This window comes from Enhydra lutris, unplaced genomic scaffold, assembly GCF_002288905.1.
Source record: "Enhydra lutris kenyoni isolate GAN:26980312 unplaced genomic scaffold, ASM228890v2 scaffoldscaffold8, whole genome shotgun sequence".
Taxonomy (NCBI): Eukaryota; Metazoa; Chordata; class Mammalia; order Carnivora; family Mustelidae; genus Enhydra; species Enhydra lutris.
In genome coordinates this window covers 616,491-641,209 of record NW_019154092.1, presented here as the reverse complement: position 1 = coordinate 641,209, position 24,719 = coordinate 616,491, and the positions used below count along the sequence as shown (strand labels likewise).

Here is a 24,719-nt window from a genome sequence, read left to right as displayed (position 1 = left end):
ACCTAATGGAGAACACAAAGGTCATGGATACCTTAGCTTGGTCCAAATAACTTCTGGTCGCCACTCCCCAATATCGTCAATACTGTTTTCAGAAAAGTAGAAGAAACAGCAACTACTCCCCTCTTTTTCTCCCCTTCTGACCTGTGTGCTCCTGAAGCTGGGAGGGAGCAGGGGGTGGGGCTCACTGGGGCACCAGTCAAGACACAGATCAGAGCTGAGACAGCAAATCCTGAGGGGAGGGGGGGGGGGTCTGTCAACACCAGTCCATGATGTAATTTAAATTATAGCTGTATTTATTTTTATTTATTTTTATTTTTATTTTTATTTGACAGACAGAGATCACAAGTAGGCAGAGAGGAAGGCAGAGAGAGAGGAGGAAGCAGGCTCCCTGCAGAGCAGAGAGCCCGATGTGGGGCTCAATCCCAGGACCCTGGGATCATGACCTGAGCTGAAGGCAGAGGCTTTAACCCACTGAGCTACTCAGGCGCCCCTAAATTATAGCTGCATTTAAATGAGCACCTGCTTCCCTCTGGGTGGGTCTGGATTTCCCCTGCTGGCCCCAGGGGGCTATGCCACAGGCTTGGGAGGTCCACGTGTCTGTGGTCACTCAAGCCCTTCACCCCTGGGGAGTTCCTGGGTCTGGGCTGGGCACCATCCTGGCATCCTCCACTTCTGTGGCCACTCAGTCGGCAGCCACCTGGGACCCAAACTTGTTTAGACCCCCTTTCCAAGTCCCCCTCTTTGTCCAGAATCCCACTGGAATTTACACAACCCTAGCTGTCAAACTCGGGTTTCAACACAGTGACTGAAAACCCTAAGGAAGAGTATCTGGTCAGGCGTGGACCAGTCTCCTCCCACCCCCCTGCCACAGGAGGGTGTGGAAAAGGAGCCCGTGCAAGGACTGAGCCCTCACTGTTCTAGCTAACTCGTCTGAGAAGCCCTGAGAAGGCCTTTCCCAGGACGCATGGCCGCGTTATGTCCAGTCGGCTGCCCGGCCCAGGGCGCTCAAAGCATCTTGCTCGGGAGAGCACAGATTAGCAGCATCGGTTCCCTCAAAGCAGCTGGTTTCCTTCCCAATCTGGACCCATCCGAGAGGGGCAATAGGGCCTTGTCTTCCTGGAAACCATTCACATGGGTGCCTGTTTGTCCTGGTCCTGGCTGGCTTTTCTGTGATGCAAGTTTTGGCGTGACAGACACAGGAACCTTTCTGGCAGCACCCCCTCACCTCTCCTCCAGCCGAGTTCCAACACCCCCTCCCCCAGGCCTGACAGTCCCTCCTCCTCCAGGCGAGACCCCCAGCCCTGAGGCTGCTGGCTGACCCATGGCAGCTACTCCAGGAGGCCATTTGGGCCTCTTCAAGAGCCGGTCTGTTTGTCACCCCCTCACTTTTTCTATTTATCTTTCCAGGGCTATTCGTGACAGCCTATCCTTAGTCCACAGAAAGGTTTCCTTTTAAGGCAATTGAGGCATTCTTTTCGGGGGGGGGGGATTTACAAGTTTTTCTGAGATTTCTACTCAAAATTTTGCCCTCCTTTTATTTGTCCAGAGTGTGTGCGTGTGGGACACCTGGAGGCCTCAGTTCGTGTGCCCACATGAGCACTGCTAGGTCTAGGCCAAAGCTGGTGGTCAAGGTCTAGCCCTGTCCAGTCCTGCAGAAATGGGGCAAGCTTGGGGGTCAGTTGAACACAGACACCCTAGCCTCTGCTCATCGACCAGTTCTGGGACACAGGCAGCGGCGGGGGTGGGGGGGCGGGCACGGCTTTGTGTGCCTCAGTTTCCCCATTTATCAAGTAAAGGGATTGGACTAAGAGGCCTCTGAGGGCCCTTTGGGGTAGATCTCAGATTTGGGATCACTGGCCTGGGCTCAGCTGGCCATGGTGCCTGCTCTTAGGCATTTGGGTGCAGTCAACTTCTGCCTGAAATATCAAATCCTAGTAAGAGAGATGCAGTAGGGCATTAACATTTATTATTATTATTATTATTATTTATGGTTTTCAAATAGGACCAGGACTACAGGGATAGAGAGAGCTAACACTAACTGGAGCCTTTTAGGGGTCAAATACTCTGGAGGAGAAGGGCCAATGGCAGGCTGTTCCTCATTGGCAGATGTTAGAGCAGACGGAGGGCATGGTGTATGTGAAGCTTTTCCAGTGCAGGCAAGACCCAAGGTTAATACTTAAACCTGTGGGAGGGGGCACTGTGGGAGAATGCTCTGGGGGAGGGTGCTGCGGGGGGTTCACTGTGGGAGGGGGTGCTGGGAGACAATACCTTCACGGATACACTGTGGGGGCCACAGTGGGGGGCTGTGGGAGGGGTGTTGGAGGAGGAGGTCCTGTGGGAGGAAAAATGCTGGGGGTGGTGTGGGAAAGGGCTCTGAGGCCTTTGGAGATTCTGAGGGTGGAGGCTCATCCCTAGGGCATCCTGTCGTACTCCCGGTGTGACCTCTTCCAGGTCGCCACAAGCTGGTGAAGGGTTGCTGCCATCCAGCCCCATCTCTCCCCAGGACAGCCCCACACAGTGAAATTGCCTTGGTGATGCCCTACAGGCAGCAGTGATGGGAGGCCAGCCAGAGGGAGAATCAGTCCAGTCTACCACATTGCCCTGGCCCCTGGGAGCTGACCAGGGAGTCACCAGGAGACCCTCATCCCCCGGGGGTCTGAGGAAGACCCCCCACTGGCCATTTGCTATCTACCAGGAGAGCTGCAGCCCCGGCTCCTCCCAAGCAGCACCCAGGACCCACACCTGTCTCCACCCTGGGCACAACTTCCCTGTCAGCCAGACAGGCTTTTTTCTGAGTATAAGGCTGGTGGCAGCTAAGGGTGACCCATGTTCCCCAAGCCTCAGTGCCAGTAGAAACCATGGAGACCAATGGGCCAGTGCAGGGGTCTGGCTGTGTGTGGCTGGAGCCCTTCCTGGCCCTGGGCTTGACATGGCCGGCACACTTACTCCCCTAAACCAGAGGGCTCTGGGGTCATCCCCTACACTGCTCATCTGCCTGTGGTGTGTCGACCCCACGGGGCCTGGCTTCTTCATGCCTGTGTGTATTGCCCTCCAAGGCGGCCTCCGGGGCACCCGGGCCCTTTTTGTCCCCCACTGCCCACCTCTGGCCCCTCCCAGGGGCTCCAATCACGGTTTTTCTTCCGAATGGAGCAAGTGCCACTGATACAAGTAGTCTCAGGTAACTTTAATGAAAGTGTCGGCAGTCCTTTGCCTCATGGTGGTATAGGGAGGGCTGAGCCCAAAGCAGAAATGCAGCTGCTGAGACCAGCTGAGCTCACAGCTCCAGACTCGGGGGGCCAGGGCGGGAAAGCAGCACTTCTCACCGCAGAGTCCAGCAGCCGAGCCTCGCGGAAGGTCATGTCTGGGCTCTAGGCCCCGAGGCGCCCTATGCTGGCGTTACTAACCCACGGCCCGTATGTATGATGGGACAACATGGACAGCGGAGGCCCCAAAGCGACCACTGCCACTGTGGCCCGGCAAAAAGAGCGCTTTTACAGCTACACGAGAAAGAGTGGTCATTCCGTCATTAAACAGCACACATTCTATATAAATAAAAAGTAAAAAGGGGGAGGATATGGGGGAGGGAACGAAAATTGGCACAGACACGGATATATTGCTTTCCAGTTTCAATGCGACAGACGCAAATCATGACACCAGGGGAACAGAAACAAGGGCTGGGTTTAGATTTTCAAAGCCAAGTGTGTTCCCCTTGCGGGGCTGGTGGGTTGCTAAGATGGATGGGGATAGGGAGCCAGGCCAGAGGCGGCTTGGAGTTGGGAGGCCTGAGAAACCCCGTGCATCCAGAAATGTGCAGAGGGCACAGGACTCCGCTCCCTGCCCTAAGCCCCCCAGGAGAACAGCATTACGTTAAAATGGTGGGTCTGTTCTCCTTGCAAGAATAAAGCACTGAGAAATAAATACAGTATGTGGACATAACACCTTCAAGAGACTGTCTTCTGCCGCCCCCCTTGCCTCCCCGCATCAACAGGTCCATAAGCAGAGGAGACGTTTGGGGGCACATGCCCCCCCAACCATGTGCTGCAAGTTCAGGCAGGAACTGCCTTGTCAAGCGAGCCCTCCCATCCCCACCCCTGCCACGCAGGACATGGGAAGGATCATGGGACATTGCCACCAGGTACTGGTGTAATCACGTGACAAGCAAACACCTTTTCCTGAGTCACACCATCACCTCCCTCCTCTGGTTCACTACATCCTCTCTTCTTGCAAGCCCAGCATGGAAACTTGGCTTCTCCTGGTTTCTTTTCTCCTCACCCCAACCCCTTTCTTAAAAAAAAAAAAAAAAAAAAAAAAAGAGCAACTATTCATAGATTTGTTTCTTCAAAACTTAGTGGCCTCCCTCATTCTCTTTTTTCTAGGCTGGGTGGTCAGGAGGGTTACTGGGAATGTCCTGGCTTCTGTACTGGTATTTGGAGAGCAGGAGAGGCGGGCAGCAGGGGCCAGGGGCGGGGTGTGTGTGTGTGTGTGTGTGTGTGTGTGTCTGTCCTTCCGCCTGCTCTGGGATAGGAGCCCAGCGTCCTGAGCCTGGCTGGCAGAACAGCTCCCCCCTGCTCCTAACATTCCCCCATTCCTGACGCTCAGGAGACTTTAGAATGGGCTCCTGAGAAAAAGAGCCGGAGTGTGGAGGAAGACAAAATGTCGCTGGGACACGGACTGTCTATGGAGTACATTCTAATATCATATTAGGTATCTGAATCTGTTAGGAAAAAAATTTGAAACTATGTGTAGAAAACTTAAAAATATTCAAGTATCAAAAGGCTATTCGGATCAAAGTTTAAAACAAGCTGTCAGCAAGCTGTTGCTGCCAAGAGGAAACTTTACAAAAGTTAGTACTGAGTTTGTTCAGCAGAGAGCGAGAGAATGAAGTGATCTGTGTGGTGAGGGGGACGATCAGGGGAAGGGAGGGTATGGGCAGAGGGGGTGACGGGCTGGAGAAAGCCAGAGAGACTGAGGCCTTTTGAAGCTGAAGAGGAGAGCCTGTGCCCAGCAGGCAGTGGACAGGGTCACTATTCCTGGAGAAGAAGCCATAAAGTGCACAGCCTGGACCTCCCTCCCCCTGATGTCGGTCCTGGACAGACGGACAGACGGACAGACAGACGTTACATGGCTCCATGGGGAGCTGCCTTCCAAGGGGACATGAATAGCAAAAACAAAGCAACAGGACAGAATAGGAAGACCCATATCTGGACAGAGCTCCTTCTAGAAAGAAAGAAAAGGAAGGAGGCAAAAGGGGTCAAACGCTACACAGTGTTGACTTAGCTTTTCAAACCCTGTTAAACAAAGAGTCGAATTTCTAAGTCAGGGAAACTGAAAAGCCCCCACCCACACAGGGACAGGGCTGTGGCCCCCACGGTATGAAGCAGCATCAGTGTTTATTCAAGACACCATAGTGAGGGAATCTGGTCATGTTCCCTTCTCCCTGGAGAGGGTGCATCTTGACAAGTGATCCAGTAGAAATCTTTTAAACTCTGGTAAGTTAAGTTCGTAGAAACCACTCCCTTCGCCTGGTCCCACGGCCAGGCCTGCGCGCCGAGGCATGCTGGCGTGGGGCGCCCTCTGGTGGCAGCATGGACAACCGCAATCTGAGGCCCGGCGGGAGCTCACAGACCCAAAGGGCCCTGAGGCCCATAACTGCCCAGGCCACTTAGCCTTTTGCCTTGGGTAGCTGTCTCTAGGCAGGTGGTCCAGCCCTTGGGGGCAAGGCGGCCCAATTACTCCTCAAGAAGATCCGGTTCTCGCTCTGTGGATAGCCCGATTTGCCAGGAGGTTTCCAGGCCGTTCTGCCGGCCTCTCAGAGATGGAACTGGGCCTTTAGACTTCAGTGGAGAACAGGATACTCTGTCTCTTGCTGTCTGGGGCAGGGATGGCCTCCAGCTGCAGGAAGTACAGCAACACCTGGACCTGCCAGGGCATAGCAGGGAGGAGGAGAGAGGCAAGTGGCTCAGAGGGATGCTCATAGCTGCAGAGTGTGCTGGTGACAATGAGCCCCTCCTGGCAAGAGATCTGAGCGTCCCTGAAGGAATACTGGGCCAGCCCTGAGAAGCCCCAGGAAGGAACAGTAGGAAGGGCAGTGGCCTGAGTCCTCCCATCGCCCCCCCCACACCTCAGCCACATGGCCTCAGTCCCTCTCTCTGCATCTCGGCCCCCTTCCCTGTACAGCTGGGTGGGAACGACTGGCAGGACCCTGCAAGGGCCAGGCAGAGGCCACCTCTGTGAGCTGAGGCAGTGTGAGCTGGAGTCTGTCTCCTCATACCTGGGACATGACTTCCAGGGACCAGCTGTCAGTCATGGATATGGGCTGGCTGGGGTTGGCAGGGAGCTTGCTTTCCTTCTCTGACGGCCGGAGCAGTGTGGGGCCGAAGACTGTGGCAAGGTTGTGCAGGGACATCTTGTTCACTGTTTCCTTTTCTGCCACCCTGCAGACGGCCAAAGCAGAGGGTGCTACGTGACACAGCTTTCAGGGTGTGGGTGAGACAGAGGGGCCAGACCATCCCACCGAACTCAGGAAACATGACAGTGGGCCCCATCCTTCTGCCTTGGGCTGACTCTACAACACAGACACCCCACCCCTGGTCGTGCCGAAAGCAGACCCCACCCCGCTTCTTTTGGGATGGAGGGGCCGAGGACAAAGAGCACTCGAGGCTGGCAGGTAGCTGGGTCAGCTGTGGGCCATGACCTGCTGGGGAGAGAAAGCCCAGCCACTGGCTGTAACTGAAGCATCTCGCTCCTCTCTTAAGACTGGAGAGTGCAGGTGGGGTGGGGGAGCTAGTGGCAAGGTCTCTAGGAGCCATGGAGTGCGACAGGAGCCAGTAGGCCACAAGAGAGCCTGCCCTGCGGCCTCGGGGTCCTGGAACCCTGGGCCCGAGGAAGAGTTGGGGTTACCTTTTCAGGTGGTCCAGAAGGAAGAGGAAGGTCAGCAGGTTGGCCTCTGGGAGTGACAGCAGCAAGTTAAGCATGCAGCTCTCCTTTGCAACAGGGTCTGAAAGAGCTGCGGGGGAGGGGGGGTTGGGAGGGAGGTTATTCGCAGGGTCACAGTCAAGCTGGAGGCCCCTCTTGGGGCCCAAGTCAGAAGGCAGAGCACAGTCCAGGCCCATCATTGTCCTGACCCACACAGCATTGGCCCCCAGTGAGGACCCCAGGATGGGTGCCTTATCTGTATCCCAGAGGGCTGACAGGCACCCCAGGGACCAGTGGCAAAAGATGCCAGGCATAGCTGCCCTCCTGGCTGGCTTGGCCATTCCCACCTTCTGCTCAGAAAAGCCCAAGGCACGAGAAGCTGAGCATGGAATGAAACGTAAAGGAAGAGTGGCAGGAGTTTTGGGGGGGCCCTGGCAGCTCCCTCATCACCCTGTGTACCCTGGGCCCCAGTGCCCCCACTTTGGATACCACCCTCCGGGTTGACTTAGGGTCAGGCTGGGCTTGAAGCCCCACTTGATGGGACTAGGACCTGGGGTTAGAGGAGCAGGGCAGGCACTCCAGTGAGGAGGAAGGAGCCTCTAGAACCCCATACCCCAGTGCGTCCACAGTGGTAGCGGCTGCTTTACCCTCTGGGGCCACTTGCAGGGATGCGGACAATGGGAGGCCCTATAAGGATGGGCAGAGGCCTTCCGGGACCAGCTGGGTACACAGTCCCCCTGCCACCCACCAAGTATGGACTGAAACACGGACCGGGTGGAGAGAGGGAACCTCCCATGCTCACCGATGCCCTCGGCAAAGTTGGGGTAGAATTCATCAGTGAAGAGGGGCTCCGGCAGCTCACGGAAGTACAGCTTCAGCGTTCCGGCAATGGCGTTTACGTCCATCTCGCTCATCATCACCGACACGTCCTTGTTATCTGGAAGGAGTGTGGACATGAAGCACAGCCTACTCAGGGATCCCAAACAGGGCTCCGCTCTCCCTGCCTCGGCCTAGCACAGCCCACAGCAGGCTGGTTTTTGGGGTTCCTCCGTTCAGCAGCTCATCTTCTTCTAAGCATGCCGGTGATTCTGACATGGGAGGCGTCCTCCCCACCCCTCCCTTGCTGGGCAAGGGGTGGCCTGGCAGCTGAGCCACCATGAGGGGCTGTAAGGCTGGCGGAGGCCAGACACTGTGCCTGGGCAGGGACTGAGGGGGCTCTGCTCCGTAGTGACCACCTGGCTACAGGCATCTTCTGATAACATTCTGGACCATGGTGTCACAAGCCAGGGAGGGGAGAGGATGCAGGCACCAAGTCCTGTCTCTGCCCCCTTCTACTCTGAGAAGCCTCTGGGGTCTCAGCATCCTCATCTGGGGATTGAGGCAGTTCCACCAAGTTCTAATAGATCACACTGACTCCTGGGCTTTGGACAGCACCTCTCTTCCAGCTGGTGGAAGCAGGCTAAACCCCAGCACGAGGTGGGGCGGCCCCACAGAAGGCCCTGGTCCCACTCCATGAGACCCATCACGCATGGTTCAGACAGGAGAATGGGCTTCTGCAGAACCGCCTCCCACCGCTCCCTCTTCTTTTCATTTGAAAACTAAAACAGTGAAGGAAAGGTATGGAGCCAGCACAAGCCGAGCCATGGGAGGCACACGATCACCACACCCACACCCCCAGCCCGTGCTGCCCAGGCTGACACTCACTGACATCAAAGGCTGCCTTCAGCGCCTGGATGTCCGTGGCCACTCCAGACACGCGGTAGATGCCCACTTCCTCCATGCCCCGGCGCTCGATCTCCTCCACACACTGGCGCACAATGTAGGGCACCTTGGATCTCTCCCTCCTGCAGGGGAGAGGCAGTGCCTTTAGCGCCTGGTGGCTCCGGCTCAGGCTGCAGTGAGGCTAGACCCACCCCATCTGTACATCTGGACACCCGGAGATGGGGGTGATGGAGGCCCCCAAGGTTGGGCTCACATGGACTTGTCTGCATGCTTTCCCTCTGCTGTGAGAGCTCATGATTACCATCACTTACATCTTCTCAAGGCTTTGTTCTTCCTTTTTAAAGGTTTTATTTATTTGAAACAGAGAGAACACGAGCAGGGGAGGGGCAGAGGGAGAGGGACAAGCAGACTCCCAGCTAAGTGGGGAGCCCGCCGTGGGGCTCGATCCCAGGACCCCGAGAAGGTGACCTGAGCCCAAGTCAGACGCCTCACTGAGCCACCCAGGTGCCGCCATTATTAGTGCCTTTCTAAGGTAGCTGGATGCCTGTGAATTATATGGGATTTAGGAGGTCAGGAGGCTTTTCTAAGTGGTATCAGCCATAGGAAGTCAGTTACAAAGATCCAGGTGTTGGGCAAACAGGTGGCCGCACAGGGTGCTGGACCCAGTCTCGGCCCTGCTACCCACTTGCTGTGTGAGGGGAATCCTGATCCCTCCAAGCCTCAGCAAGAGGTGAGAGAGGTGAGCCCTGCACACAGCGGCATGCCACCACCATCTGCTGGATGAATGACTCCACAGGGCCGTCTCCAATCAGCACCCAGAATCCTGGGATTCTAAATACTATTCACTCATGTCTTAACAATGCACAATGCTGGTACCTCCATACGGGACCCTGGAGTAGGAATACTTCAGAAACGGGAGACATGCTGTTTGGAGTGTCTGCTCCGGCCTAGCTAAGCACCTGGATCCAGGAGCCCAGCAAAGCTCCCTCCCCAGCCACCCCATCAGCAGCACTTATTTGAATAACCGCTGACACAGTCCTCTCTGCTCAGGCCCCAGACCCTGGGGACAGCTGGGGTGCAGCTGGGGGCGGGGAATGGTGTTTGGACACAATTAGGTGTCTGGGGAACATTGGATGCAGGCCTCGGCCTGGACGACCAGTGAGGTCAGGGGCCCGGCCGGATTCCAAATGGAGGACGTGAATGATGGATCCTGGCAGGGAGAGACCTGTGTCCCTGAGAACTGCTCTCAAACACAGACTTCTCCAGGCAGCTGACCTGACCAAGGGGTCGAGGTGGCCATCATGCTACAGGAACCCCGATCAGGACAGATTCTGAGTGAGGGAAGAAAACCCTGACCTTGTACAGTTCCAGTAGTGTGGGAGCCTGCCCGCACAGGAAGGTGGCGAGGATATTCCTAAGCTGACAGGGCCATGTTTCACCGTAATCATGGGAGGTAACCAAGCACACAGAGTGCTTGGGGGGCCTGGGAGACAGCCTTGTGCACAGAGGACTGTGTACCGAGAGGGGAGACCCTCACCTGTTCTTTCCTTCAGAAACACCTGAGGAGGAGTGCCCACTGTGCCCAGGGATGAGAGACATATAAACTCTAGTCCCCCTGCACTCACTTGGTGACCACGGCAATCTTGACTCCGAAGACGCCCGTCTGTTTTCGGGAAGGCATTCTCTTCAAGCTGAACTCCCTACTGGTGAACTTGACAGAGAGTTTCACTTCAATCTGCAGGGGAAGGCAGGGGCACGGCCCTCTCACCTTTCTGGGACTCACAGTCTGAGTTCCCGGAGGTGCAGGGGGCTTGGCAAATCACTCCCCCTCCCTGAGCAAGTGGGCTAAGATCCCAGTGTAGGGCGGGTCCCTGGCCCAACTCAGCAAGAAATGGGACCGGTCAGGATGATTCAAGGGTTGGTTCTTGCAGGACACTGCCCCCAAACCCTAACTCCCACTGCTTTTCTTTCTTAATAGTTAACAAACAACAGAAAAAGTACAGACAATAACATAACAAAAAGCCATGAATTATCTATCAAATGTTAACATTTTGTCACATATGCCCAGACCTTTTCTGGTATGTAATCGTTTTCTTATTTTTTTTTTAAAAGGTCTAAATCCTTCTGGGACCCTGAAAACTAATCAGGGTCGCAGTTTCTACAGGTAGACACCAGGGTCAAGGTCCTGCCTATCCTGTTCAAGGAGGACGCTGGGGACTACTCTCCAGCGACCAATGGATACTTTCCTGCCCGTAGTGACCCTGCTTTGCAGTGCCTTTCCCTCCTCCAGCCATGCCCCACCTCAGACACTAGCTCAGGCTTAGCCTCCTTCTGATTGTTTTGGAAGGAATCGGTGCCACCCTCATCGTGTGGGAAAAGTAGGCACCAACATACCCCATTCATGGCGATGACAGTCCGCTGCCAGTCTCTGTCCTGCAGGGCCTGCGGGTCCAGCTGAAAGCAAGCAGTCAGGATTATCAGGTGCCCTGAGATCTGCACAGAGACCTTGCCAGGAAGCAGCCCAAGCCTGTGCCTTCTCCACACCTAAGTCAGAATTAGAGCTGGACCTCTGTTCGCACCTCTGTCTGGAGGCCAAGAGGGGTCCTGAAAGAGAACTTGCTAGAAAACCCTTGGAAACTGAGAGCCATCCTGCTCCCAGACCTGTGCTTCACGGGTCCCAGGCTCATGGCTCAGGGCCCTGTTCCTCCCTCTGTCCCTTCCCACGGGGAATTCAAGTCCATACTGGCGGTCAACTTACTCCCCTTCACCAACCATCGCAGGCGCCATGTGCAGCTCAGGGAGGCTGAGCATTTGGCTTAGATATTTTGGGAAACCCAAGTTCAACAGGAACTTTCAGAGGGCATGCCAATGAAGAGTCTGGGACGGTTTTTCCCCTGAGCGTGCCAGGTGGTAGGAGCCCATGCAGGAGGGGTCTCCAGTCCAGGCCAGTCCCATGGTTCAGAGTCAGAACCAGAAGGACCCAGAACCCAGCTCCAAATCACACAGCCAGTGATGGGCGCTGGGGGGCCCTCTGCACCCCCTCCAACTTTTACCCCACACAGCACTCTCTGAGTACCGGCCTGTAGGACCATGTTGTTGAATCTCACCCCACAGCCTATGCTGCTATGAGACTCCGACCTTCAAGGTCAGGCCAAGAGCCCCCCATCTAGGAGGACTCCATCTCCCCTGTTTTGGTAAGCACACATTCCACACCACTGAGCACCTGGGAAGATCTCGTTTCAAAAACAGTTCCCTGGGTTCTACTCCCAGAGTTGCACCAGCAGCAGGGGGAGAGGAGGGGAAATCTGGGATTCATCTAACTAGAAACCTCCCCAAGGGATTCTGATATAAAGCCAGATTAGGGAGCCACTGTCCGACACCGTATAACCTGGTGCTCCTCCTGCAGGGCCTTGTGATTTCATCACTCGCTTCGTGTCTGCAACTAGACACTCCACTGGAGAGCGGGGTCTGTGCCTTGTAATCGCTGCACACACCAACTTGTGCATGTGCATGCATATGCACGCACGCGCACACACACACACGGACAGTACTGAGCACAGCACCAGGTACAGAGGGGTGCTCAGAACAAGCATCCTGTATCTACCCACTGCAAGCGACCCAAGGGGTGAGAGCCACATGGGCCTTGTGCAGGACAGGAAAGAAGGTCCATTGGCAGCTACAACTCAGGTGTTTGCAACCTGAGCCTCTCTCCCTACACTGCTTGGCACGGAGGCTCAGCACAGGCACTCCTGGCAGGGGCAGCGAGGCATCACCTCCCCTTCAAGGGCCTACTGGTTAACATCCCCAAAGATCTGAAATGCACGGACAGAATGACACAGAAAAAACAAAGGGTGGCAGAGTGTCTCCCTCCTGCAGCTGTAGGGTCACAGGTTCTCATTCCTTAGGGGCCAGACTTCTGGGCCACAGGGACCCCAACTCTGAGGGGCAGGGCCTGTGAGCAGCGACCAGGCAGTCACAAACCACTCAGAAAAGAAACACCTAACTTCCCCGAGAGAGCAAATCCCAGGCATCCAGCTGAGGGAACGGCCTCCTCCAGGGGTGGCATGAGGGGGATGATGCTGGGGCCCCACACTCTCAACCAGACCAGGTGCGGTGAGACAAGGTAAAGGTCGGGTGCACCGCCAGCCTCTCACCCCCAACTCCTGTGCCCTAGCTGTCCAGGAAGGAAGGGGACAGATACCGTCCCTTCTGCTCCTAAGCAAAGGGAGAGCTTCACACCACCACTGGGAGTTTTCTTTAAAGGGAAACACAAAAGCAGCTTCAGCAGGAACCCCCCCCCCACCCCGCCGCTTCCCTGTCCCTCCTGGGAACGGTAATCCCTGGGCCCCTCTCCCAATGCGGCCAGCAGGCAGAGCAACGGAGCACCACATCCAGGCAGCAGGGACCCTGCCCCGACGTGGTCTCTCCTGGGAAACCATGGCACACCCCTCTGCCCACCTTGCCCTTGCATACGAGGTTTCGGATGTAGGTCCACAGGGTGGTGCCCCGGGCACACAAGTGCTTTTCGGCAGAGGCCAGCCGGCTCCGGCCCGCCCGGCTGGGGTGGAAGTACCGCAGGACGCCCTGTATGGCGGCGGGGGCAGACAGCATCTCTCGCATCCTTGGCTCTGATGTTGTGAGAGGCCGATGTGGCTAGACAGGAGCGTGTTTGGACAGGAGTGTGACAGCTCCCGGCCTCCACTGCCTTTTGACCACGCTGGTCGGGAAGCCCCACCCTGCAGCCTGGCTCGCCAAGGTCAAAGTTTCCGCTCACCCCTGGATTCTCCTTTTTTGTCTGTGTTTGGAAATTACAGCCCCATTCCCCACCAGCAGCCTATTGGTTACGGGAACTCCGAGTCAGTTTTCTTTAAAGCCCAGAAAAGTCAAGCTTCCTTCTCAAGTGGCTGGTTTCCTGTGGGTGCCTTTGGAAACACTGAGTAACATGTGTCTGCCTGGCTAGCCTGCCTGCCTCATGGCTGGAAGTGCTCTAGGGACACCCCCCTCCTATGAGCCTCTACCACCCCAGTCAGGGACACCAATAATAGTATGCAGTCTTGCCTGGATTCAGAGCAGACATCCCACGGCTGCCTGCGCCCCCTGCCCCCTGACACAGCCAGCCCCGTGGAGGGCGTTCACTGTCATTGTCCACTGCCAGCACCAAGGTCCAGCCCCATCGCCACCTGGCCCCAGAGGCTGTGGCATGAGCTGGCCTCCAGAGTGCAGACCTGGCCCACGGAGCTGCCAGGCGGCTCCTCACCCAGCCCCCAGGACTTGCAGCCGCTCCAGTGGGAAAGACCGGCCCCGGGCTGGCTTGGCTCCAAAGAACAGAGTGTGCCGAGCAGAGCGGAAGCAGCATGAAGAATAACACGATGATGAGGCCCAAGGCTTGGGGCAGTCGGGCTCCAAACGACATTCAAGGCTGGCACGCGCTCTCGTGCGGCTATTTCAAGAACCAGAGAAGTAAACAAGGCAGGACTGGGATTTGGGAAAATAGATGACTGAGGAAAGAGGACCAGGAAATGGTGCTCCAGATGCCCATGGGGGCCCCTCGGGGTCTCAAGGTCTCGGCAAGGAATGTGGCTGCTGCTGGGGGATGGGGGACAGGGACTGGGTGGGTGGGGGGGCGGTTTCTGCTTACCAATGTTCTCTGGAGGAAGGGCTGGTTTCTAGCTTGTCTCCCCAGGGTTGGGCAAGGTGCGGGGGGACACTGGTAGGCGGTGGGGCTGGTGGATGGCTGCCCCCGCATGTCTGGGTGGCTCTGCTGAGGACCAGGCGCTGCCCTCAGCCCGAGAGGCAGGACTAAACCGCCCAAAGGAGGCAATACCCATTCCCTCTGTGTCCACTGTCACCACCCAGGATGGCCCAAAAAGGTTTCCCACGTGTGCACTGTAACCTTACTCCCTCCCTGGAATGGGTCTTCTGAGAGACACCCAGAGAAATCTCTCCGGGAGGGAAATCTGGTTTCCTGTTTCTGCTCTTATTGCTACAATCTGTTCTCCCGAGCTCCAGCGTCCACATCTTTAATTCCTTGCTGCCCTTCTCTGGTCCCCACCAGGCTCCAGCATCACTTAAATGGATAAAGGAACACTGCATAGGACATCTAAGATGATAACAAGTGCTGGGGAGGCTGTGGAGAAACGGGAGCCCTCAGATACTGCCGCTGGGGATATAAAATACAGCAGCCACTCCGGAAAAGAAGGGCAGTTCCTCACAGAGCTAAACTTGGCTGCCCGACACAGCAATTCCACCCCCGGTTTCCACACGGGAAGAATGAAAACATCCGTTCACACCAAGACTTGTGTGCACACGTTCACAGCAGCGTTAACCGTAATAGCCCTGAGCTGGAAACCCAAGTGTCCATCAACTGGTTGGTGGATAAACACAGCATGGTAAATGGATACATAGGATGGACTATGATCCGGCCATAACCAATACTTGCTAGCATGTGGGTGACCCTCACAAGCGTGCTCAGTGTTAGAAGCCTGTCACAAAGACCACATGATACAGAATGATTCCATTTATGTGAAATACGTAGAATGGGCAAATCTGTAGACAAAAAAGCAGATCAGCCTGGGTCTGCGGGTAAGAACGGTGGGCGATTATAAATGGGAATGATGAAATGGTTTTGGGGGGATGGAAATATTCTAAAATTGGATTGTTGGTGAGAGTTATACAACTCTGTAAATTTACTAAAAATGACTGAATTGTATACTTAAGATGGAGGTACTGTATGTCATGCTAGTTTTAGAAAATAAGATATAGGCTCCCAGAATGGATTACAATAGAGCAAGGAAGTCCCAGGTCACATGGCCACACTTTCTTCACCAGGACAGAGGTACGCTTCTTGAGGGCAAATCTTGGGGAATCTGGACAAGAAGGATTTGGTCACATGTTTTTACATGTTCATAGCTTTTAAAGCCTAAAATCTTCCTCATAAGTTTATTAAACACAATTTTACCCATTTTATGTGTCTGGTACAAGAGACACTTTGGACCTCTCCCAGACAGTTTCAGAGGTGACACGGGTTTCTCCCCTTGCTCATTTACCCACAACAGGGGCTGTATCTCATTCATCTCTGAGCAACCCCCAGCCCCCCACACAGGCACCCAGGAAGGCATCCCTCTGCCCAATAGCACGATGCCATAGAGTGCTGAGTGTCTGTGTGGATGGGCCGTTGCGTGGTTTGGTGATGAAAGGCTGGGTCTCTTGGTTCCTCTCTAACAGTATCTGCTCTCCCCAACCAGCTGACTGAAAACCACATTTTCCCCAAACCCCATCTCCTGCCTGCCTGACCACAGCTCTTATTTTCACTTTCGCTGATGTCTGCCTCTCGTACGGGCCCCAAGCACAGGGCTTTCGTCTTTTTCATTTGCTGTGGTACCTCCGTGTCAAGACACAGGGATATGAAATATATCAAATAAACATTTTTCATATACATGGATCACAACACGTGTTGGCACAGACTGAACATCTGGTTTCTTGGCATTGCTGGGTGACAGACACCTGCCCTCTTCTGGGTGAGGGTGCTGAGCCTCCCGAAGGTGGCTTCCCCACCATGCCACAGGGGCTGACTGTCCCTCTGGTGGTGGGGGATTTCATGAAGGACGCAAGTCGCTGAGTCTGGGCTATCACGTCCATCCCGTCACCCTGTGGACATGCTAACTCTTTAAAAATTGGAAGTTTTAAAAAAAAAATATATATATATATATATATATAAAACATATATATTATATATTATAAAATATATATTTTATATATTAACCATTATATATTAAACCATTAACCATTATATATTATAACCATTAATGATTATATATTATAAAATATATAATAGATAACATAAAATATTATACATTATAAATATTAGAGATTAAAAAATATACACACATATATATGTGTCTGTATATATATATATATATATATATAAAACATAAAATGAACCATTTTTAAGTTCACAATTCAGTAGCATTAAGCACATCCCCAATGTTGTGTAATCACCACCACCATCTATCGCCAAAACTTCATCATCATCCCAAACACCATCCCCGTGAAGCAGTAACTCCCCATTTCCACCCCCTCTCAGCCCCTGGGAACCTCTGTTCTATTCTCAGTCCCTAGGAGTTCACTGGTTCTAGGTAGCTCCTGTAAGTGGAATCCCAGGTCACTCATTCTTTTCTGGGCTGACTTATTTTACTTAGTACAATGTCCTCATAGTCCACCCATGAAGCGTGTATCTGAAGGTCCTTCCTGTTATGGCTGCATCATATTTTTCCATATGGATATACCACAGTTGGTTTAAGGACCCACCAGCTAATGGACACTTTCGGTGCCTTCCATGTTCAGGCTGTCATGCGTGTACAAGTGCTAGTGGCGTCCCCACATTCGCACAGCTGCTGGGGGCAAAGGAGGAGATGCCTGTGAGCAGAAAGACCTCACAGTAAGACCTCACGGTAAGGTCCTGGTGAGGGCTGGAGCATGGGTGTCAGGGCACCCCCAGAAGGGGGGCACAGCTGGACCTGTTGGTCTGTATCCAACCGGGTTTCTACTCACGAGGCAAGCAACTTGGGCCGGCAGAGTTTGGGAACCCACATATGGCCATCCCAAGCACTAGCTTCAAACAAAGCTTCAAACAAAGCGAGGGTCAAACCAGAACCCCGAGGCCCCAATCTCATCCAAGACTCAGAAAAAATGTTAGAAAGAAAAAACATCTCTGATGATCCCACTGGAATGAGTGGTGAGCCCAGCGAGACACACAAAATACCAGGAGAATTGGGAGAAGACAAAACTCTAGGGTTTGATATAAGTTAATCACTGAGAAGAAACAGCGTGGAGGGGGTTTAGCAACAGAAAATCGGCAAAAGGAGGAGAGAGCAGGGAAAGATGGAAAGAAGGACTTCCTAATAACTGCAAGGCTCCAATTTCTCTGGGCTTTGATGCAATCTCATCAGTCCTGTGCTCCTGCTCAGCTCAGAGCATAGGACGTTTGACATTTCCACCTGGGAAAATCCTTCCCCTGAAGCCCCAGACCCAGTGACCCCAACTCAGTGAAGATTTCCCTGTCCTCTGACCCCTGCCAAAATAACTGCACCATCCAAGCCACGCAGCCACCCCAGGTCATGGCCTGTTCTGGCTCTCAGCACATCTGCCGCTTCCTTCCTTCCTGACTCTCCGCTCCGTGAAACATAGGGGCACATGTCTTCTTGTTCTCGGGGTCCCTGGGGCCTGACATGCAGGAGGCCCTTGATCACTAGGGTGGCACAGTGGGCTCTTGGTGTCTGCTGAAAGGACAGGGATGGCTTTGCTTGCTCAGGCTCAGGGAACACTATCAGCGGGGCCCTGTGCACCTGTCTACACGTGAGGGCTCAGGTTTGCATCTCTGACTCTTTCTTGAACAGCTGGTGCCCCCAGGGCTGTGTCCCTGTTCTACACTTCATCCTTCTGCCTTTTTCTCTGGGATGGCCTGATGTTGTGAACAAACCAACTCACCCATCCTGGGCTTAGGAGGGGGAGCCCTCCATCCTCCTCTTGTGGAAATGCCATTGTTTAGGAGGGGAAGTGGGGATCTGGCCAGCCATCTGAAGAGCAGGGCTGAAACCTGAGACTCAGACCGGTGGTTCCTAAACCCTCAGCTCATCAGTACCATGTGGGAGAGGAAAGGGAGCCCGATCAAGCCCCAGGAAATTGGGACCCAGCTCCCCAGATGACTCCGACACCTTCTGCCCAGACAGGTGTGTGAGCAGCTTTGCTGGACACTTGATTTCCATCCCTCGCCCCTCAGAGGTGCCTGTCCGGCCTCTGCCCTCCTAGCCAGCTCGGACTTCTCCCTGGCCCCCCGTAGACACTCCTGGGGTGCTGCACCTTCTCCATCTCACAGAAAGGGCTTTACACTCAACTTTTCAGTCAATGTACATATGCGGGGGGGGGTATCACTTGGGTGGGGGAAGGCCATGCTATTCCCAACCCCCCTCCCCGGACCCCCAGCAACGGGGTGGGCAGGGCTCTATGTCCCTCCCATGTGGCATACTTGGAAGGGGCCTGATATTGCTGGGAAAAGCCCCACTCAGAAAACAGTATCTGGGGTAGTTGAGGGACACAGGGGGCCATCACCGCTCCTCCTCTGACTTCCTGCCTTCTTGCTCCTGGGGATGCTGGCTTGTAAACAGGCCCCACCAGGAATGGGGGTCTCCAGGGGCAGGGCCAGCCACTGCCTACTCTGTGTAAGTCACAAACGGACCTTGTGTCATGCTGGGATTCCTTCCTGGCCAATGTTGGCTGGCCAGGCTTCCCACTCACTCAGCTCTTCCATCGAAGCAGAAACAGAGCCAGAGCCCGCCTTCTTCCACCAACAGTGACGACACTGAGTAATAATAGCAGCAGCGGCCACTGAAGACCCCCACGGCCGGCTCCATGGCAACCGGCTCCAGTTTACACGGGAGGAAATACATTTATGCAGGCAGTGGTGACTTGCCCCAGCTCCCAGGAGGTGCACTGGGGCTGAGGGAATGGACAGAGGGTTTCCCTTGGGCCACACCAGGCAGGCTGCTCTGAGTTGTTTTCGAACTAGACCTTGTTCTTGGGAATGTCCCCAAGCGCTCAATTTTAGCAAAAACCACCCACTGATATCTTTGATAGCTGATGACCTTCAACAAGTGACCAGATTCCTCGCCCCCCATCACCTCTGGGTAATGTCTGATTGCCCTGGCCTCCTTTCAGCAAAGAACCCGTTAGGTTGATTTAGCCAGAATCTCCCCTTACCCCTGATGTTTCCCTTCAGTAGCTTCCAACCGACAATCCCCCTACACCCTGCTTCTTGGCTATAAATTCCCTCTCTCCTTGTCACATTCAGAGTTGGGCTCCATTTCTCTCCCCTGCTGCAAAACCTCACTGCAGGGTCCCTATACTTGCATCCTGCTGAATACAGTTAAGTGTTCTAACAAGGTCAGGCACGATCTTTTTCTTTTCTTTTCTTTTTTTTTAAGCAGAGTCCATGCCTGTCCTTTGTTGCCTACCAGAAGGAACAGAAAGGGAAAGCGTTTGCTGAGGAACACCCCCCAGAGCACCTCAGAGATGTCCCAAGCCAGCCCCCACAACCCCACTGCTCTTTTCTTCCCCAGGACAGGGCGGGGAGCTCACTTGGCACCCCTAGTGTGTCCGAGAGCAGAGGCTGTGCTCATAAAAAAATATTTTGTTTATATCCAGTAGTATCATGGCAAAGGGTTTCCACAGACGGCTCAACACAGTACGAAAAGAGGATGAATATCCTTTCTTTTCTCTTTTCCACTGAGACACCCGATTACCCAGTGACAGTGCTCAGAGGCCCTGGTTCAAATCCTACCACCCCTGGGACTCTAGCATTGGAGGATTTGGATGAATCGAGTGAAAGGTTGGTGGAATCTGGGCCTCCCTTAGTCTTTCAGAAGGACTTAAAAAAGGAGCCAGACAACCAGCCCATCTGCATCCTCAGCTTGCCTTGGGGCTCTCTGCAAGACGGGGGTCAGGGAATGGGTGTACAGGAGGGACGCCCGGGCTGGGGGCAGATGCAACTATGGAGAGGGAGAAGGGAGGGCGAGCAAGGGCAACACATTAGTTGCTGAGCAGCAGAGTACAGCCTGAAAACTCAAAGGGCCAGAGCTGTGACCGTTGCCCACTAGGTGCCAAAACACGTCAGTCCTCAAAGATGTCCAGCCCCAGCATGCTCCCAGAACAGCAAAATCTGGAAAATAAGTCTGTATCCATTAAAAGGAGAAGAGTCCCTTGAAGTGGCTGACTCAATCCATGGGACTCTCTGTTGAGCCAAGACGGTGAATAAGACCTATGTGGAAATATGCGGTTGGATCTCAAAGACACTGGGGAGTCAATGCACATGAGCTGCAGAGTGGTGAGGGTCTGCACTGAGCATGCGAGCCAGCCCCCAGACATCACCCCAACTTCGCAGTCGGTGCACGCCTCCATCAACACGGGACCCGTGTCCAGCTCACGGGGGGTGACTCTGGTTGGGGAACAGACCTGGCTTGTCAGAGATCCCTGGGCAGGACACCAAAAGTGGAAGAGCTGAAAAGCACCAGCTTGCATTTTTCCTTCTTCCATCCAGAAGCCCTTCGCTACCAGGACCCCTACAACTGGCTCAACGATTTATCAGGCTGACGGGGAGCAAGGAAGAACCATACGCTTCTCCCTCAGCAACCAAGCCACAATAGGACCCCTGCGCAGGACATCCACCAGCTGGCCCTGGACCAGCCGTAGGCCCTCGAAGACCATGCCCACTGACAAAGCATTTCAACCACCTCCATTTCAACCTCAGTCAGCGCTTCCTGACTCTGTTCTTCTTTCCAGCTTATCTCTTAACTCAGGCGAAAGACCCTGTGGGCAAAGGATCCCGTGATGAGAACCACAGCCCTCCCCTCAAGCAGTGAGGACTGCCCTGACTTCAGCAAGACCCCACGTGACTGACCCCAAGACAGTGCTCCACCTGACCTTCACTGCCCATCTGCAGGCACCCACCGACCTTAGTCCCACACTTTCCTTCTGTAAACCTGCAGGTATTTTTAGCATTTTGGAGACAGTCTTTGAGACACTGGCCTGCTGTCTTCCCAGTGGTGGCCTCACTGAAGTAAATCCCTTTCTTGTCTCACTACCTCTCGTCTCTCTGCCTTTGGATTTTATCAATGGTGAGTAGCCCAACCTGGTCTGTTTGGGGGCCCCTGTGCCCCAGTTACACCATCTGAGAGAGGGGCCAAGAATCCCGCTTTTTCTGTGCTGGGCAGGGCCACCCCACTGATCCCCAGTGTGCATCCCAAACCTTAGTGGACTTGTTGGACGGTTGCCCCAGGCTGGTCCAGCCCCAGTTCCTTTCTGTGGGGGGTGGCTGAGGTCCTGGGCCGGCTCTCCTGGGAAGGTATGGGCTACGGGGTGGTGTCTGCTGGAAGGTAGGTTTTTGGGGGGGTAGAGGGAGAGGTCACACACAAGGCAGTCAGAGGAGCATTTTTGCTTCTAGACCTGGTCTCAGGTACAGGGTATGAGGGGGTCCCTGGAGGCCCTGAGCCAACGAATTCCCTAATAAGCTTCCAGGGTAGGAAAGTAGGCAGCCGTGAAAACCTAGGGAACCAGAACCTGAGAACCGGGCAAAACAGAGAGGGGGTCTGGAGCTAAGTGAGGACTTGCTCTCTTCTGAAGGATGAACATATGTGCTCCCTCCCAAGAAGACAAAATTACTCAGGGATGAGTCACTCTCCCTCTCCTTCATCCATGCTGCTCAGAATTTCAGCACAAAAGCAATGTCCTGCCCTCAGGAAGAGAGGTGGGGCTTTGTGGACAGCCTCCTTCTACCACAACACCTGGAGTGCCCAGCCCACTCCTGCTGGAGGCTTTACCAGAGGGGAGGGTGGGAGGGTAGGAGAGGAGCTGGAGCAGTTGGTGCCCAGGGCAGGGCAGGGAGGAACCTGCTTGGCCAGGTTTGGTAAGAGGCCATAAGGAACACAGATATCAGGGCTTCCTCTATTGGCGTGTAGAACTGCACAGGTGAGGCCCAGGAAACACAAGGCCGTGGAGGAACTGAAGCCCAGGCTGTGAGAACAAGCCAAACTGAACTTCCTTTGGGGACAAGATGGGGCATGACAGACACTCAAACAGAGAGATGAGCAGGAAAGAACCTGTGACGGTCCCTCTCCAAGTCTGGGAGCACCTGCTCTTGATCCCTGGAGTTGAACCATCTCTTGTCCCAGGTCAACTGGGAAAAGAATGGCGAGCATCCGGCAGAGGGTATGGGCCGGCCCAGGGGCAGGTGTACGAGGGTGTGCTGGACACAGTGGTGGGCAGAGGGACTCTGCAGGAAGCAGAGGAGCGGGAAGGCCTCACCTGGACCTGGCCCTTGCCCATGATCCTGTCTGTGCTCTCGCCGTCCTCCTTGGTGATCTTCGTTTTGTTGTAACACTTTTCATAGCACAGTATCCTCAAGGTCTGGGAGCCTTCCAGCTCAATCTCAAATTCCTGAAGTCCCAAGAAAGAAGGAAAGTCCCTCATTGTTGGGGGAAGGGAAGTCCAGTGGGTTCCTTACTGCCCCAGAAGGATCCATGCCTCAAGACCCTCTCCACTTTAGTCCTGCAACGAAGACCCTCAGAAGCTACCTCCCTGTGAGTGCCCCATTGTGGTCCAGCCTGGATGCTTCTGGAAGCTCTGAATGCCTCTAACATCTAATCGAAACTCTTAAAGCCAGAATGTCAAAGGGCAGTCCCCACAGCACCTGCACCAGAAGCTCAGGGGTGTTGGTCACAAATGCAGTTTTCTGTGGACTCTGGGTGATAATGATGTGTCAGTTAGAATCACTGATTAGTGGGGAAGGCTCTGCATGTTTGGGGACTGGGTTCTATGGCAAATCTCTGTCCTTTCTGCTCTGGACCTAAAGCTGCTCTAAAAAAATCAATGTATTTGAAAGGGGGAAAAAAAAAATTGCCCCAGAGAGGTGACAGAGGAGACGAAAGAACTGCTTCTGTAGGCTTTGGAGCTGTGTTAACTTTCTCCTCCATCACCTCAGGATACCTTCAGTAAATTCTGCATTTCACACCAGTGCTGTTGCCAGCACAGGGTCGTGGTGGGGAAATGGAAAAGAGGGTGACAGAAAAGAAAAAAGGAGAGATTTCTGAGCCTGCATGGGGGTGGGGAGGGCGCGTGTGCTGGGAACACGTAACACCCCTGGACGATCCGGACGTACCCCCAGGCTGGCCACCAGGTGACCTGCTGGTCTGGAACCCTCGTGCCTTGGTTCTCTGAGCCTCCACTGCTGGCTCGCACCTGAACCCTTTGTGCTGCGTCTAGGACCCCTCCCTCACTACCCCTGTCAGTCACAGCCCTCTTGCTCCTGGCAAAGCCTTTGGTGGTTCCACGTGGCTATGCTGCTCCTTTGCCACGAAAGCCACCACCCTTTCTGCAGGGATGCCCAGAGCTCTCATGCCTGGTCAATCCTGTGGGCTCCTCATGCCCCCAGACCTGCTAAGGCATCAAGTCTGATGATCAGAGTAGGGGACACCAAGAAAGGAGAGCTGGGGGCTTGGCCCCACGGCTCTACAAGCCACACGACCTGAGGTGGACCAGGCAGCCAGGTCGGACTTAGCTGCTTTTTCTGCAAGGGGGTTGCGTGGTGTGTCCCCACCCATATCTTTAAGCATGAAGCCTTTGAGGGCCACAGCTGCTCCAGAAACTGGGAAATGGCATTCTCACAGATCTGGGAGGTTCGTCAATATTAACCACTCTGTAATCATTCCTATACTCCTAAAGGCTCAAGGCAAGACAGTAAGCTAGTTAACACAACAGCTCTCCAAAGTGAAGGAGAACAGAGCAGCAAACTACCTGACAGGCAAATCAGGTCCCTACCCCATCCCCGGCTGGCAGAGTCCCAGGCTTCCAGAAACCAAGAGGGTCACAGGGCTCATTCCAACTTCCAAGGAAAAACGCTATGGAAACTTACCAAGTAAACACTAAGCAGTAACAAAGGCAGCACAAAACGCCCTTTTAAGTTTGTTTTCCAAAAGCTTCTCCAGGCTGTTTCTTTGTGATGTATGTGTGTGTGGGGGGGTTGGATTCTCAGGAACAGAGATAAAATCTCTTGGACTAGCCCCCCTCCTCCCAGGAGATTCCTGGCATGCTGGTGGAATGCTGGCTGTGGCAGGGCCTCGGGAGATGGGAAGCCATTAGGGAGCCCCGGGAGTGGGGGAGGGGGGTGGTTCAGACTCTCCACAGGGACAAGATCCTGGGATGCCTGCTAGGGCCAGTGCTCAAGAAGTTATCTGGAAGTAGTAGCTCACCTCATTCCAGTTGGGCTCCGTTGTATCTCTGTAAACGCGTGTCTTGGCTTTATTCACAAAATAACCAAAGGAGTCCACCTCCAGGGTGCAGTACAGATCTACGGAAGGACAACACAGGGAAGGTGACCCACTTTTCCACATTACCCGCATTTTCTATGACAGCAGGGGTTATTTTTTGTAGGGGGCCAAGGGCAGGCTGCCCCAGGATAGGCCACTGTGACATGGAGATTACTCTGAGCTGAAGGTAATTAAGACTCTATGGGCCGAAGAGAAACTTTTGCCCTT

The 24,719-nt window shown here is 54.3% G+C and overlaps 1 protein-coding gene across 2 annotated transcripts in view; it reads right to left on the bottom strand.

Annotated features, from left to right (window-relative positions):
- Positions 1 to 4,320: 4,320 nt before the first annotated feature.
- LOC111142593 (BCR, RhoGEF and GTPase activating protein) overlaps positions 4,321 to 24,719 on the bottom strand; it is a 121,126-nt gene continuing 100,727 nt past the window's right edge. Inside the window, exons 15-23 of one of the 2 annotated variants that reach the window (XM_022495886.1) lie at positions 24,435 to 24,532; positions 22,492 to 22,623; positions 11,032 to 11,091; positions 10,263 to 10,372; positions 8,620 to 8,759; positions 7,718 to 7,852; positions 6,901 to 7,006; positions 6,272 to 6,434; positions 4,321 to 5,919 (exon numbers count right to left, since the gene is read on the bottom strand). In XM_022495886.1, the coding sequence (XP_022351594.1) occupies positions 5,830 to 5,919; positions 6,272 to 6,434; positions 6,901 to 7,006; positions 7,718 to 7,852; positions 8,620 to 8,759; positions 10,263 to 10,372; positions 11,032 to 11,091; positions 22,492 to 22,623; positions 24,435 to 24,532 (1,034 nt within the window). In that variant the 3' untranslated portion in view covers positions 4,321 to 5,829. The remainder of the gene's footprint in view (positions 5,920 to 6,271; positions 6,435 to 6,900; positions 7,007 to 7,717; positions 7,853 to 8,619; positions 8,760 to 10,262; positions 10,373 to 11,031; positions 11,092 to 22,491; positions 22,624 to 24,434; positions 24,533 to 24,719) is intronic. The other variant, XM_022495887.1, reaches the window with a different exon arrangement.